This window comes from Malaclemys terrapin, chromosome 3 (assembly GCF_027887155.1).
Source record: "Malaclemys terrapin pileata isolate rMalTer1 chromosome 3, rMalTer1.hap1, whole genome shotgun sequence".
NCBI lineage: Eukaryota > Metazoa > Chordata > Testudines > Emydidae > Malaclemys > Malaclemys terrapin.
The window spans coordinates 53,549,172-53,566,563 of NC_071507.1; the positions used below are offsets into that span (position 1 = coordinate 53,549,172).

General features: G+C 42.4%; 1 protein-coding gene across 3 annotated transcripts in view; it reads right to left on the reverse strand.

Annotated features, from left to right (window-relative positions):
• Positions 1-17,392, reverse strand: part of LIN9 (lin-9 DREAM MuvB core complex component) — a 64,096-nt gene that overhangs the window by 34,969 nt on the left and 11,735 nt on the right. The window contains exons 2-6 of one of the 3 annotated variants that reach the window (XM_054022765.1): positions 11,480-11,512; positions 11,157-11,265; positions 7,938-8,032; positions 1,435-1,539; positions 151-284 (exon numbers count right to left, since the gene is read on the reverse strand). In XM_054022765.1, the coding sequence (XP_053878740.1) occupies positions 151-284; positions 1,435-1,539; positions 7,938-7,940 (242 nt within the window). In that variant the 5' untranslated portion in view covers positions 7,941-8,032; positions 11,157-11,265; positions 11,480-11,512. The remainder of the gene's footprint in view (positions 1-150; positions 285-1,434; positions 1,540-7,937; positions 8,033-11,156; positions 11,266-11,479; positions 11,513-17,392) is intronic. The other 2 variants (XM_054022764.1, XM_054022766.1) reach the window with 2 other exon arrangements.

Genomic DNA, 17,392 nt, shown 5'->3' on the forward strand with positions numbered 1-17,392 from the left:
AGCGAACTCCAGCCACTCAGCATCCCCTTCACATTCTTGGGCAATCAGGAACCCAAAGGCTGCCCCACTGTGAGAAAGTGTCAATTCCAGGGAGTAACTTTAGTTTCTACAGTAATAAATAAAAATAATATATAAAGAAATAGTACGTACTTATCTATATTTGAGTAGAACCATTCATATATGCACCATTTGTGTGCTTTGGGAAGTTTGAGTAGATTACGTAACCGTAATCCAATCTTCTGTGATGCTTTCTTGTCTGGCGTTGGCATTGTTGCAGTAAACTTCTAAGCAATAAAATAAAGGAGAGGTTACTAGCAGCTGAACTTCCAAAGTGAAAATGAAAGCATCTGCAGCATTAAATGTGCTAAACAAACAGGAGCCTTCTCAAATTCAATTGTTTATTAAATATTCAGAATTCTTTAACTAGAGAAGCAAAGTTCATTTTCTTGATAAAAATGAATACATTAGCAACTGTAATGTTTTAATTCAAATGTATTGTTCCATGGTTTCTATAATTTTTATTACAAAGATAATACTAATATAAAATGGCAAAGATTATAACTATACACTAAAACACACAACTGATGCCAAGAGCTAGCAGAGATCACGCCCCAAACTATTAGCTAGTCAGAGTCTCTACACTAGGCTTTTTTGTGAACATTTCCCACCAGCAGTTCAGCTCCAGTGGTGGTGGCACTCGTATAGACCGGACTCAAGGTAACCTCTGATGTTTTAAGGTTAATCTAACTTTGCTCCATGCACGGCTACATGAACATGCTGGCTAAAGTGCTACCATCACTTAAACAACCAGAAATTTGAATGAAATAAGCATAATATAGACAAGGCCTCCTTGAGCACAGTTTTTGAATAAGTTTTTAATATCTGATAACCATGCTTGGTGTGGACACAAACCATGTTAGGTTGTGTTTGAAAACTGTTTTACAAGCTATAGTAAGGACAAGATGTTAGGTCCTATCTACACGACAAGAACTATGTTTCAACAGGCAGTTACAGTGGCAACATAAGGTGGCTGCAGCTCCTAGTGGTATTTTTTTTTTAACCTCATGGCAGCTCCAACATTGCTGGGTCCATTTAGTCAGTGTTCCCCACTCTGTCTGATACAGTAGAGAGTCCTAATAGGATGAGTGTTCCAATAGTTCTGCCTTTGCTTAGGTATGGTGGCGCACCAGTCAGCATTTTCGCCGATAGACTCAATGGTACAGGATCAGCATGAACAGAGCTGTCTCAGTGAGGGACCCACTTGTGGGGAGGAAAAAGATGTATTAATCTATTTTGAGCCAAAGCCTTTACTTAGGAATAGGTCCCCCCCACCCCAAATTCATAAACTTATGACGTAAATTGAGAAGAAAACACAATTTATTTTAAAGGATTGCTTTCCTTTCTGGTAATGGTCTCTGCATAACACATACATACCTGTGGAACCATTGCAATCTTCTGATTTCTTTTGGGAGACCTTGTATTTAACTGTCTGTCTTCTTCTTCACAAAAGAGACGACTCCGTTTTGAATTTCTGAAGGGCTATATATATCAAAATTAGGAAGCAATTAAAAGAAAAAGCTCATTTCTTCTTTTGATATACAGAACCCATGAGAACACAAATATAATCTATTTTCCTTTGCTATCTAGATACCTTGGACACTTGAAGTGCCTCCTAACACAGTTATGGTCAAAGATCCATTCATTTAATTATTTCTTTGTTTATAAAAACGTCTTTTAAACAGCTTGCCCTTGACTTAAAAATAAAAAGGAAGGGCCTTCAAACAATCTATTCATTGATTTTGATACATTCTCATTAAAAAGCCAAGCTGGATAGAACAGTTACTTACAGAAATAAATTAATCTACTAGTATTTTTAATGTGTGCTGCTGCCCAGCACTGTAATGGATGTGACTGTGTGTAATGGACATTACTGTATGTAATGTCATCCATAATGGTGTCACACTTTAGATTATTACAAAACACTTCATGATGTTGTTTCAAGGATCACTTATGTATCAAAATATTTTGATAATTTTTAAAAAACTCCTACCATAAAAACTTCCCCCACACCCTAAAATGCTAAGAAACTGAGGAAACTGAACCATCATAAACAATGTTCAAATTATGTAAAGATCTAACATAAGAGGAAGGAATTTCAAATTTAAGGCTGTTCAATGCTAACTGTAACCCTTTACTGTGCTATGATACTACAGTTGCAATAAAATTAGTGGAGGTTGCTGAAAAACAAAAAGTAGAAAATCATAGATTGCAAATTTGTGGCATGAAGTTTTCACACTTAAATTTTAGTTATTTCTTAACAAAATTTCTTCATATGTCAAAGAAAATTGTCCTAATTGAAGACTGAATGACAAATTGCAGCTCACTCTTGCATGGGAGTGATGAGTGCAAAGAGCTTCCTTCTCACACATTGTGACCCAATACAGGAGCCAGTCCCTGCACTCTGCCTAGCACAGGGACTTAACCCGGCTTCTCCTAGAATGCAAACTACTTATAGAGGAAGAGATTGAGCTGGATTCAGATGTCACTGATTTCCTTGGTTTTCTGACACCCTATGCCAGATAAAGAGAGAGGCAGAAACTCGAGGGCCAATGGCAGAAAACAAAGGTTGATACAGACCAGATGAAACAACAAATTCCTCCAAGTTTTATAGGGTTGTCAACGCTCAAGGATTGTCCTGGAGTCTCCGGGAATTAAAGATGAATCTTTAATTAAAGACTAGGTCATGTGATGAAACCTCCAGGAATACATCCAATCCAAATTGGCAACATTACTATGCTGAGGCTGTATTCCAGACCAAGAGAACCTTTCTATCACCACTTCCACTAATGCTGACAAATCTTGCCCCAAGGAGCTGTCCAGGGCGATAAACTGTTTCCTCAATTCTGAGCGTCTAGAAGCCTGCATCAGAACAGGGCGCTGAATGCTGCGAACTATCATCATGCTTTGCTTAAAATATTGTGCATATTTGAGAAGAATTCTCAAACAGCTTGGATCTGCTTTGCCTACACTCACCAACTAATAATCCTCCCACGTGGAGTTCAGTACACTCACTCATCGAGAAATTCTGGACACCCTAAAGGGGTCTCGACTCAAGACCTGTGAATCTGACTCATCTTCCCTGGCTGGTGAAAGAGAGGCACAAGCAACAGAGGTCTCTCATGACTGAAAGAGCCAATGACTCATTCAGGGAAGGAACTTTTCTTTCCTCCTTCAAATATGCAATAGTCTGACCAACACTGAAGAAACCCACTCTGGATATACTGGCTTTAGCCATCTGCTACCCATTGTCAAACTTCCTGTTCCTGAGCAAATTCAGAGAGAAGCTAGCCACTGGCCAACTTCAACCTTGCCTAATTGAAGCTAATATTCTAGACCTGGCAGAATCTGGATTCTGGCCAGGATATGGAACCTAAACTACTTTAGTAGCAGTGAGAGATGATCTCCTGCTATCAATAGATAAGAGGGCAGACATCCATTCTCATCTTTTATGATCTCTCTGCAGCATATGACACTGCTGACCATCAGATACTGCTGTCTTGCTGAAGAGAGCTGGCAGGAGTCCAACATAATACAGTGGTTTGTGTCTTTCCTAAAGGGACACACCCAATGAATAAAGTGACAAAGAGTCCTGTGGAACCTTATAGACTAACAGAAATATTGGAGCATAAGCTTTCGTGGGTGAATACCCACTTCGTCAGACGCATGTGGTGAAAATTTCCAGAGGCAGGTATGAATATGCAGGCAAGAATCAGTCTAGAGATAATGAGGTTAGTTCAATCAGGGAGGATGAGGCCCTCTTCTAGCAGTTGAGGTGTGAACACCTAGGGAGGAGAAACTGCTTTTGTCGTTGGCTAGCCATTCACAGTCTTTGTTTAATCCTGAGCTGATGGTGTCAAATTTGCAAATGAACTGAAGTTCAGCAGTTTCTCTTTGGAGTCTAGTCCTGAAGTTTTTTTGCTGTAGGATGGCTACCTTTAAACCTGCTATTGTGTGTCCAGGGAGATTGAAGTGTTCTCCTACAGGTTTTTGTATATTGCCATTCCTAATATCTGATTTGTGTCCATTTATCCTTTTACGTAGGGATTAAACAACTCAACTGCTAAAAGAGGGCCTCATCCTCCCTGATTGAACTAACCTCGTTATCTCTAGACTGATTCTTGCCTGCATATTTATACCTGCCTCTGGAAATTTCCACCACATGCGTCTGACGAAGTGGGTATTCACCCATGAAAGCTTATGCTCCAATATTTCTGTTAGTCTATAAGGTGCCAGAGGACTCTTTGTCGCTTTTTACAGACCCAGACTAACACGGCTACCCCTCTGATACTTGACCCAATGAATAGTAATGGGAAGTTGTACTTCCACCACTAGACCTTTCACTTGTGGAGTCCACAAGGATCAATTTTTTCTCCAATCCTATTCAACAAATACATACAGCCATCAGGTAAACTGGTCAGATGATACTGTTATGAGTTGGGTGAAACCTTTTATGGGTCAATTTAAAACTTCAAAATTAAAATCAATCTGAGATTGAGGAGTGTGAACTCACCTTTCAGTTAACATAACTGTAAGGATAAATGAATCACAAGTCCTTACCTAAGATAAAAGGGTTTTGTGAACACACCCAGGAGTTTTGTGTGAGTGGATACAGACTAACACGGCTGCTACTCTGAAACCTGTTAGCTGGGTAAGTCAGTCTGTGAGTGAGTGAGTGAGTTAGTAGGCAGAACACTGAGGACCAGAGAGCTAGCCTGTAGAAGCAGCTGAAAAAACAGTGTGTGACCCTGAATGAAACCTGGAGAGTAGTTCTTTGGCTCAGAGGTGTTGGCTGACAAAAGTGTCCTTGGTGCCGAGAGCCTAAAAAGCTGTTTCCTGCTATTCGATTCCTTCAGTGTTCAGGGACAAAGTAAATTCTTTGTAAATAAACAAAAAACTACATCTAAGGCTTTGTCTATACAGTTGTGGTGTAGTCGCAGCTCCAGCACTGGGATAGAGCTCTCCCAGCGCTGTAAAAAAAAACAAAAAAAAAAAACACTCCCATAAGGGAAGTGGCTCCCAGCGCTGTAGCACTATCTACACTGCCACTTTACAGTTTTCACACCCTTGATCGAGGAAAGTTTCAGCACTAAGTGGCAGCGTAGTCAAACACCTATCACCAATTTTTCTTCTTAACTGGAACAACCTAGTATACCCCAAATTTTTGGCTAGCCCTCAGGTCAAAAGGGGTACTAATATTAACTCAAGTGCCAGCAATATGCAGATGACACACAGTTTTATTTATCATCAAGTATGACCATACCACTATCACTAGGGCCCTACCAAATTCATGGTCCATTTTGGTCAATTTCATGGTCATAGGATTTTAAAAATTGTTAATTTCATGATTTCGGCTATATATATCTGAAATTTCATGGTGTAATTGTAAGGATCCTGACCCAAAAAGGAGTTGTGGGGTGGTGTTTGCAGCACTGCTACCCTTACTTCTGCGCTGAGGCGGACGGCAGCTCTGCGCTGAGGCGGACGGCAGCACTGCTTTCAGAGCTGGGCAGCTCGAGAGTGGTGGCTGCTGGCCGGGAGCCCGCTCTGAAGGCAGAGTCACCGCCAGCAGCAGCACAGAAGTAAAGATGGCACAGTCCGGTATTGCCACCCTTATTTTGTGCTTCTGCCTGCAGAGCTGGGTCCTCAGTCAGCAGCTGCCATTCTCTGGCCATCCAGCTCTGAAGGCAGCAGTGCAGAAGTAAGGGTGGCATGGTATGGTACTGCCACCCTTACTTTTGTACTGCTGATGGCGGGGTGCTGTCTTCAGAGCTGGGCACCTGGCCAACAGCCGCCACTCTCCGGCCGCCCAGCTCTGAAGGCAGTTCAGAAGTAAGGGTGGCAATACTGTGACCCCCCCCAAAATAATCTTGTGACCCCCCCTGCAACTCCCTTTTGGGTCAGGACCCCCAGTTTGAGAAATGCTGGTCTCCCCTATGAAATCTGTATAGTATAGGGTACAAGCACACAAAAAGACCAGATTTCACAGGGGGAGACTGGATTTCACGGTCTGACACGCGTTTTTCATGACCGTGAATTTGGTAGGGCCCTAACTATCACCAAGATGTCCCAGTGCTTGGATGAGATTAGCTAATGGATGAAGGACAGCTGGTTGATGGTGAACCTGACCAAGACAGAAGTTATGCTGATGGACAGAGGAAAGCATTTAAGAGTTTGCAGTCATAATGCAGTTTCCTTTGGTTGATGGCACACACCCACCATTGGTTAATTCAGTTAATAGTTTAGGAGTCATCTTTGATTCCTCACTGCTGTTAAGCTCTTGCGTAACAGCATTTGTGAGTAATGCTTTCTACCATCTTTGGTCGGCAAGGAAACTCCATCTCATCCTGGAGGAAGACAACCTGACCTCAATTATTATGGATACCTTTATCACCTCTCAACTGAACTATGTTGTTGGCATGAACCCTTCAGTACTTCGGAAACTGTAACTAGTACAGAATGCTGCAGCACATCTCCTCTGCAACACAGGCTACTGTGAGCACATCAAACCTGTTCTCTGCTTTCTACACTGACCTTCCATAGAATACTGAGTCAAGTTCAAGGTCTCAGTCCTTTTCTTCTTAGGTGTTCAAGGACCTGGATCCAGGATATCTAAAAGTTCACCTGAAGCCCCAGGATGACAATCAGGGTCAACAACTTTGCTCATCTGGTACAATGGTACTTTCCACAATAAGTACAAAGTTCATCTGTGCAGGAGACAGCTTCTTCAGGGACCAGCCTGAGACTGTGGATTGAACTTCCCCTGGAACTAAGGACTATCACAAACCTCATCACTTTCCATTCCAAGAATAAGGTGCATTTTTTGACCTACTATGATGGGGAGAGTGGTATAAGTATCTACATAGAATTGAACAGAATTCCTCTTAACAATACATCACTTCCCTCAAGATAAATGAGCAGTTCACTCAACAAACAATTTAGTCAGCTAGTTTCTTGTGGTAGTTGTGAAAGAAGTGGTCTTCAGGAGAGAGTTCAGAGAGAAGAGGCTGTTCTGTGTATATGGGAGAGGGTGCCATGGAAAAAGCACAGACACAAACGGTAAAGCGGACAAACAGGGAATCAAGATTGATAACACTGGCAGAATGAACTTTGCCAACTCAGAGGGGCTAGGAGACAATGCTGTACACAACAAAATAAGTAGGTTATGTAGGAAGTTGATGGTGATCACAAGAAGCTTCAACTTGATGAAATGGAGAAGATTTAAAGAGTGCAAGATGTGGTCAGATCAAAAGAAAAGGGAGATCACCTTATAGGCTGCAAAACAGTTCATAAAAGCAGTTTTGCTTTTTTGTTTTAAATAGCAGTTCTTTTTTAACTTAACTTCTCCCAATATTCCCCTCCCCCCCAAATGATGTTGCAGAAAACTCTACTTCTATGCATTCATTTTTATTAGAACATCCCCCATAGAATGGCACAATAATGTAAGTGCATTATAGGATTTTCCCACCTTTTCCTAAAGCACCAATAACCCTCCACTGCCAGAGGCAGAATATTAGACTAGGCAGATCAGATGGTCTGATCAGGAGTGTCAATTCTTATGCTCTTTATAGTACAGACACAATAAACACATTCCATATAAACACTTGTAAAAAAGTAGCAAATCATTAAAAATGGTTCATTAAAACTTGAAACTGGTTACCAATTTAATTTTCATATTTATTTATAAAACATGCTTTCATTTCACATTAGAGTTGTGTACATTGCTTTACTCAAAGGATATTCACAAATTATGAAATAAATACATTTTAAAGCAGATCACTTGATCTGTGAATATGAATGATTTTATGCCGTTAATACATGAACCCTAAACTTAATTGACTTTTTTTTAAATCACAAGCATATAAAGATTTACTTCTTACCATTTCTACAGTAGAACCAGCGTTCTTGCTTTTCCAAATAGGTGTTTTCTGTAGAGAACTGTACTTTTCATTCCATGTGCTGGATAAACTTCCCTCTGTCATGAACAGTGACATATTATTAATGCATTTTTTAATCTAACTATTGTCAAAATGGCAGCAGTATACTCTCAAACACTACTTTAATGTTTTTTTTCCCCTTCACTGTTTGTAATGCCTTCCTAAATGGCAATGCAAATGGGTTTAAAATTCCATCATCTTCAGCCAATTATGGTGAATGCCTCCACTAACCAGGCTATAAGAGACATTCAGACCATTTCTTCCCACCACGTTTGTCTCTCATGAAGTCCATCTAGCTTCAACTCCCTTGTGACACCCATCTGGATAGCTATGTTGCAGCTACCACAGAACCACGTTGGAATACACCTCTACCCCGATATAACGCGACCCAATATAACACAAATTCGGATATAACGCAGTAAAGCAGCGCTCCGGGGGGGGCGGGGCTGCGCAATCCGGTAGATCAAAGCAAGTTCAATACAACGCGGTTTCACCTATAACGCGGTAAGATTTTTTGGCTCCCGAGGACAGCATTATATCGAGGAAGGGGTGTATAAAGCCAGTTTATACAGATAAGTCTTTTGTTCAAAAGACCTTTTAAAAATAGGTCTTACCAAGCTCTGAAAATTTTGACTCAACAAGGGCACTGGTAACAGGAAGGAGAATGAGCCAGGCCCTCTGTCTCCCCACACAAATTGTTGATCATGCATCACTAGTAAAGGAGGAGTAGGATTCTGATTCATGCTTCTATCTTCTACCACACTCCTTTGGGGGCCAAAAAATAATCTTCCAAATGTTGGAAATTCTACCTATCCAACACTAGAAAACTGAGATCCAGGAGTGATACTCCTGCACAGATGGTATCTTTAGTCACATACAAAGGAGAGGCATCTTTCTGTATATTTCCACTATTACCTTGTTTATGCTCATCAATTAGGACAGCATAATAGCTCTTGGAATATAGTTTATTAACTTTTGAAGCACCATTTAATATACTGTGGGCCTTATATAATGAATGGTGAGGGCATTGTTTTATTACTTACATTTCTATAGGACAGAAAGGTGCATTTATTTTTAAAGAAATAACAAAGGCTGGTAAATCACTGATCCCGGGAGGGTGGGGTGGGGTGGGCCCCTGGGTCAGCTAGGCTGGGGCAGGAAGAGCCAGGCACAGCACCCCTGGGGCAGGATTGAGGTTTCCTGCTCTGTTGTGTGAGGGCAGAGTATTGACAAAGGGTCAGATCCTCAGCTGGTGTGAATCAGCCTCCCGCGGTGTTTGCTGTGTTGCCTTACACCCAGTGGGATCTGGCCCTATATGCCCCTCCGTAGGGCTGGCTATGTGGGATTCAGCTAGCCCACTGATGGGGCTGGGCAGGAACCGAGAGAAAGCCAGCGGATCTGGGGGATTAGCTGCCATGGCAGGGCTCCTTCCATGGGAGCTGGCAGCTTCCCTCGGCAGCAGAGGGGTTAATGAGCTGCCGGTCAGGTGCTGATAGCCCTGCTGGTGCTGTGCCATGGGGGTCTGTGGTGGCTCAGCGTGGGGCACAGGTGTGCCTGAGGCCGGGCGGGTCCGTGTCCCGTTCGAAGGGCCCGTTAGCGAGAGGCTGCTGGGGCACTGGGCTCGGCAGCCGGATTACAGCCCCCCTCGCCGGTGAACTTTCCCAGGCTGCACGCTGAGTGCTCGCTAATTAGCTCCAGCAGCAGGAGTGGAGCTGAGATGGCACTTGGCTGGTGGGGGCGAGGAGACAGCATGGCCGAGGGGGAGCACCAGCCCCTGCCACGTGCAGTGTGCTGGGCCTGGCTTTGAACCAGGGCCCTGCAGTGGCTGCCTTTGCCCGGGGCTGTGCTCTCTGCTCCTCCCCTCTGGGGGCTGTGGTGCCAGGGAAACACTGCTCATCAATGCCCCGCCCTGGGCTGGTGCCTGCCCTGCCGGGGTCTGGAGCAGGTGTGTGCAGTGCCGGGGGGTGAAAATCACATCAGACTCTGAAAACCATGAGAGTGGCTGAAAACTGCCAGCTTGGAAATGCTAACACACAGCTCGTCCCTCTGGAGCTGTGAGCTCGCCTGGCTCCAACTTCACGTCCCAGCCCCCAGGGCTAAAACATATTAAAGTTTGAAATGGAAGCCAGGGTTCTCCAGGATCTCCTGACTCCAGATGGATGGATCTAGACTGTTCTCAGTGGTGGCAGAACAAGGTGCAATGGTCTTAAGTTGCAGTAGGGGAGTTTAGGTTGGATATTAGGAAAAAACTTTTTCACTAGGAGGTGGTGAAGCACTGGAATGGGTTACCTGGGGAGGTGGTGGAATCTCCTTCCTTAGAGGTTTTTAAGGTCAGGCTTGACAAAGCCCTGGCTGGGATGATTTAGTTGGAGATTGGCCCTGCTTTGAGCAGGGGGTTGGACTAGATCTCCTGAGGTCCCTTCCAACCCTGATGTTCTATGATTCAGAATTCAGAGAACATTTCCCATCTAAATTATAATAATTTTAAGACAGATAAATATTTGGCCTGTAACTAATTGACATTTTCCCTTTAAAGTTAAGCTCTTCCAGAAGATATTTGACTATAGAATTTATTTCTTCCACAGACGGTATTCCAGCAAACATCTGGAATTCATTTTGAACATGTCAGTGTGAAATTAGTATGCTTAGGCATTCCATTTGCCATAAAATAGCTTTTAAATCTATGCTGGGAATAAAATGGTATTAGCAAAATTGTTTTTAAACAGTTTAGAACTTTTTACGCTATAAACACAATTTGCCTAGCATGACTGCTTACAAAATGTGCTCTAGAAAATGATTTTTGAATGGACATGTGCTGCACAATAAAACTGAGTGATCTAAATTGCCTGCACCAAAATTTAGACCATTTAAAACTGGTTCAGTAAACACGTTTTCTCCCCAGTGTAAATGGGGACTTTATAATACATAACATTTCTGGCACTAGGAAGAGTGGAAGGATGCTAAATGTTGATGCAATATGCATGAATAGAATTTTTCTCCAGTGTTAAAATAATATATGCAATAGCTCTGTTGCGTTGGTCCACTAGTTATTGGTAGAAGACAGTGAGATTACGAATTTCCTTTACAATATAAATTCCATCATAAGTAAAGGTCCCACTGATAATAATCCTTCTATCTCACCCCCAAGAAAGGAAAAATTACCTCAAATTTCATGTCAGACCTGATGCCTAGGCAGTACTTAAAGTGGAAGCACCTATTTCAGAAATGGCACTCCAAAGGGTCTCATTCTCAAAAGCAGCATCCAAAGAAGCTGCAATATAAGTAGAGTTTGACTAGTGAGTACCAAACTACTCAGTCTACAGATATCTACAATAAAGCAATCAGCATATATTTTATAAACACCTATCTTCATCGTTTTCCTTTGGAGAGGCTTTCTGAAACCAAAAACTCCAGTTATGATCTGAAGTCAATTTACATCTCTCATTTATACCACACCTAAAGAATACATTGTATTTATTTCTTACCTTTCAAGCTCACAAGTGCTTTTGCTGAAGAACCTGCAATTTATTTAAAAAAAAAAAAAAGTCCATATACATATTTTTCAAAGTTGGTTCACAACTGGTGCAATAGCTACATATCAATTATATATTTTTCTTCAGACGCAGGGAACTATTCTGAAATTAACCCCTTAACTACTGAGTGGGTGAATCCAGTATGCTCTTCACACCACAATGTGCAGTATTGTGTGAGGTATGGCCCAGTAAGCATTGAAGACATATTTACATTTTAATTATTCCCTTTAGTTTTACATCCACAACGCTCCTTGAACCGAGAGCTATATAAATGAATGTAGCCAACTCTAGACAAACTTTACTTCTGAAACACACATTTCCATGTGGATGCACATATTTGATACTGTTTTATTTAGGGCATGTAAACATTATTAGACTCACCATTTTGTGGTAGAATTAGTCTACCCAGGTTTCACGATGAAATTAAAAAAAAAAAAGGAGGGGGGGGATTTCTTTTGCTTTTTCAATCTTGGGGTACAAGTGGGGGATGATGGGATGGAAAGTTGTCTCTGTGGTGCAATGCTCCCCTCCCAGAGATCCAATAGATTCACAGATTTCAAGGCCCAGAAGGGACTTGATGAGCACTTCTACAAATCAGGTCACATATCTCAAGTTAGGAATTAAAAAAAAAGGAACACTCAATTTGCCGTCAACTGTAAAAATTTGTTTTAAGGGACTTGCCCAAAATCACATAGGAATTCTGTGGCAGAGGCAGGGATAGAATTAAATTCTCCAGGGTGGCTTCAACTGCCTTAACCACAAACTATCCTTTCTTAAATCCCATGGCTCATTAGCTACACACCTTCCAACTTCTTCAACAATTTTTTGTTGTTGTTGTTATAAATGGAGATATCCTATCTCCTAGAACTGGAAGGGACCTTGAAAGGTCATGGAGTCTAGCCCCCTGCCTTCACTAGCAGGACCAATTACTGACTTTGACCCAGATCCCGAAATGGCCCCCTCAAGGATTGAACTCACAACCCTGGGTTTAGCAGGCCAATGCTCAAACCACCAAGCTATCCCTCCACCCTGAGGCAGGGGTTCTAAAGAAAACACAGTCTCATTCACTACACAGAACCCTGAAACACTCTTCATCCCATAAATTGAAAGAAGATGGGGTTGATGGAAAAAAATAGCATGATGTGTTCTTGTAATTAAAGATGGTATCTGCAACACTGGCAAGCCAGGTGTCAGCTCAGGTCTGAACCCCGACCAATTCACTTGAGTGTTAGTATAGATCAAAGGGTTAAATGTATAAGTGTGTATTCAGATGTTTAAACTTCACGAAAACTAGTGGAATGTTACTTGTATTGTGTTCACTTATCTTGTTATAATGGAATGGCAAACTTATACATTACGTATACCCCTGTAACTAAGGGTATGTCTACACTACGAAATTAGGTCGATTTTATAGAAGTTGATTTTTTAGAAATCGATTTTATACAGTTGATTGTGTGTGTCCACACTAAGCGCATTAAGTCGGCGGAGTACGTCCACAGTACTGAGGCTAGCGTCAACTTTCAGAGCGTTGCACTGTGGGTAGCTATCCCACAGTTCCTGCAGTCTCCGCCGCCCATTGGAATTCTGGGTTGAGCTCCCAATGCCTGACAGGGCAAAAACATTGTCGCAGGCGGTTTTGGGTACATGTCGTCGGGCCCCCCTCCCTCCGTGAAAGCAATGGCAAATAATCATTTCTCGCCTTTTTTCCTGGCTTACCCATACAGACGACATACCACAGAAAGCATGGAGCCCACTCAGCTCACCGTCACCATACGTCTACTGGGTGCTGCTGGCAGATGTGGTACTGCATTGCTACACAGCAGCAGCTCCTTGCCTTTGTGGCAGCAGACAGTGCAGTACGACTGCTAGCTGTCATCGTCGTCTCCTGGGTGCTCCTGGCAGACCTCGGTGCGGTCGGTCAGGGGCACTGGACATAAATGGGAGTGACTCCAGGTCATTCTCTTCTTTAAGTTTCGTCACACCTACCCCAGCCTACCCCTTGCTCCCATGGCTTATGAAGCTTGGACAGTAGTAAGGAGCAGTTCAACTATAGGCTGAGCAAGTGCAGAATGGTGGTAGAATGGTGGACATTTAAAAGCTCGCTGGCGCTGTTTGCTGACTAGGCTGTTTGCGATTAGAAGAGCACAGCAAGACGCGCTTGCATTTGAAAACCAGTTTCATGACTGGCCAGGCTTCAGTGTGACAGTTGTGTGTGTTTCTCCTTGATGCAAACCCACCCCATTTGTTGATTTTAATTCCCTGTAAGCTGGAACCATGCCTCTGCCCCCGAATAAAAACTTTTCACTCTTCTTCATTTGAATGTGGGTGTTCTCTTCCATGGTGCCAGAATACCATCAGGGGGAGCATGGCCAGCACAGAAGAGTCTCTCCCTACTCTCAGTTCTGGTACATGGTGCCACAGTGGCTGCCAGGAGCAGCCAGGAGCAGCAACTGTAGAAGTCCTGCTCAGCCTCAGGATGGAGCATGCTCAGTATAACTGGCACAAAGAATGGTGAAGCAGCAGTCTCCAAACATTATACTATACTGTGTAAGCATTTTGCTCTCAGACTCAGATGCCTATACTGATCACATGCAATTTTCAGAGGCAAATAATTCTGCCAAATTTGGGTAGATTTTCATGAGGAAAGAAAAGTCATTTCTCATTCACCAGTGTCATCTCCTTTCCAAATTTCTAGTCACTGCTCCAAAATTTGGAAGTACTAGAGTTTCTCAGTGAAACGGTAATAAGTATTTTTTTAAAAAATACTGGCAAAATAACATTTTCCCCTAACCTTGTTCTTGGAAATGGCTGAACCGTTTTTGTTGAAACTTTCCCTCTAAAAATGAGCTTGAACCAACATTGGTATTGGAAATTTTATCCAAATGGTTAAAGTCTAGCAAAGTTATAAGTAACTGAAGACAGGTTTTTATAATGAAAACTGTTAGGCAACCTTAACTACAGGCAGCACTGCCAGCTCTGCCTATTATAGGAAGGTGAACTAAAAGCTCAGAGAAATGTAATGGTTGAAAAGCTGTCACAATACTAGACCATTACTTTTCATTGTAGATTCTTCTCACCCCCCCCCACCTTGAACATAGACACATTCTGCATGTTGCATCTCCTATCTAAGAGCAATCTATAATAGAAAAGAGGTGTGAATCTCCATACTTTTTCAGTTCTTTATTTTGAAGTATATTCATAGTTTCATTCATATAAGTTACAGAGATGGATTCCAACAGGGAATGGGCAGCTCCAATGGAGGATTCCCCCCTACCCCTTCAAGGTGGGCAAGAAGAGGAAGAGAAAACAGGATTCATTTGTGGTCCCACAGGGGATTATTTAAAACAAAAACAAACAAGCAACCCACCCTTGTCCAAACTGGCCCTCCGTTAAATTAAAGAGCAACAAGAGTGGAAGGTCCAAGACATTAGCTACCATACTGCAGCAGTCACGGAGAAAGGATAGACAGGGCACTCCCATTTATCCTCTCTAATAATATGAGAGCAAGGTAACAAACATTCAAAAAACTGAAAGAACAAATTTAAACCAGGTGAAATATTTGAATTAAAAAAACATCAAGATGCAAAATTCACCTCTGGAACTCACTAACACAAGAAATCACTGAGGCCAAGAGCTTGCAAGATTTCAAAAGGGATGATGAGAAGATACATCATATATAATATTTTTTCAGTAGTGGATATGAATGCTCATACATCTGGCCCTAAGCCAATCAGGTGGATTGATTTAAATTACTTTGAATCATGATTTAAATCAGCAAGCAAGAAACCTTGATCCAATTCAAAATCATCAATTTTAATATTGTTTTGCATTTGTACTTTTTAGTTATTTTCCTAAAGATTTAGGTTTTTCTTCTAAATATAGCTGCTTCCTTTTTGTTTTTGGTTATCCAAGTGGTTACAATATATCTACAAATTTAAGTAATTATATATCTTAACATTTATTCAGAGTTTTAATTTACATGTTTTTATTATGTACTTATTTACTAGGTCGTCAGGGGTCGGCAACCTCTGGCACGCGGCTCTCCAGGGTAAGCACCCTGGCAGGCTGGGCCAGTTCATTTACCTGCTGACGTGGCAGGTTCGGCTGATCTCGGCCCCCACTGGCCCCGGTTCGCCATCCCAGGCCAATACGGGCAGCGGGAAGCGACGCGGGCGAGGGATGTGCTGGCCGCGGCTTCCCACCGCTCCATTGGCCTGGGACAGCGAACCGTGGCCAGTAGGGGCCGCGATCGGCCGAACCTGCTGTGTCAGCACGTAAATAAACTGGCCCAGCCCGCCAGGGTGCTTACCCTGGAGAGCCGCGTGCCAGACGTTGCCAACCCCTGTACTAGGTGATAAATCACAAATAAAAAATTAATGTCAAAGTCTTGGATGAAAATTGCAAGTCAAGTAATGCACAAAAAAGGATTTAAAATTTGTTTTTTATTAGTTAAATAAAACTATCTTAAATATGCTGGATACATAAGAAAAAAGGAAGTTTATCAAAACATGTTTTGCATTTAAAACTAACGGATGTATTAAACAATAGTGAATTGAAGTGATTGTGAAGAACATGGTGACCAGAAACAATTTTAAAACTAGTAGATCTCAATCTTTTCAACATTTAGGGCTTGGCTACACTTGCGAGTTACAGTGCAATAAAGGAGCCCCGGGCGCACTAGCTCACTACCCGTCCACACTGGCAAGGCACGTAGAGCGCTCTGACTCCGCGGCTACAGCGCTGCTGGTACTTCACCTCAGTGAGTGGAATAACGTTTGCTGCGCCCCTGCTGGAGCACCGCGGCACCAGTGTGAACGAGGTGTTGCATTACTGCGCTTTGACTGGCCTCCAGAAACGTCCCATAATCCCCTTAAATCAAGTGGCCACTCTCGTTTTTGTTTTGAATCACAGCAGGAATGCAGATATGCCCTTTGAAAGCTCTGTTTCTGACAGCCGGCTGCTTATCTGCCCCAAGACAAAGCAATCATTAGTGTGGAATGCTGTGAGAGAGAGGGCTGGGGGGGGGGGGGGGGGAGAATGGAAGGGGGAGTTTGCCGCTGTCTCGCTGTCTGAACTTATAAGACAGCACGCTGACATGCTCTCCCCCCCCACATACACACAACATACTCCCTGTCACACTTCACCACTCCCCCTCATTTGAAAAGCACGTTGCAGTCACTTGCATGCTGGGGTAGCTGCCCATAATGCGCCGTTCCCAATGCTGCTGCAAGTGCCGCAAATGTGGCCAGTGCGCTTGAACCTGTCAGTGTGGACAGACTGCAGCACTTTCCCTACTGCGCTCTACGAAGGCTAGTTTAACTCAAAGCGCTCTACATCTGCAAGTGTAGCCATGCCCTTAGCTTTTATTTATAGATTGGAAGAGGAAAACAAGTTTTCCTGCTTTTTCAACTCCCAAATGGTATTTTCACGTTGAACAACAAATCATAGAACAGAACTAGATGAATAAAATGAAAGAAAGAAAATATTCTCTCCATCTGCAGAAGAGGCTACTGCTGTCAAAAGCTGGTTGCAATTCAATAAACTCTGGTTACAGATACTTGGCCAGCGATTTCCATCAGTACAGCAGTTTGACTTTTTTGGCCTTAACATAGATTGTCATAATTTCAAATTTAATTTTAAATAACTTTAAATTAAATACATTTTTCTTTTTTAAAAAAATCCAATTTTTAGTTTTTAAATCATCAGTTTTTATTCATCCTACCAACTACTAACAGGGAAGTTAGGAAAAAATTTCCTCATAGTGGCCATTAGGGAATAGTCCTCAAAGGTTTTTTGAACTTCCTCTGAAACATTTGCTACTGGCCACTATCAGAGACCGAATACTAGATTAGATGGACTGATCCA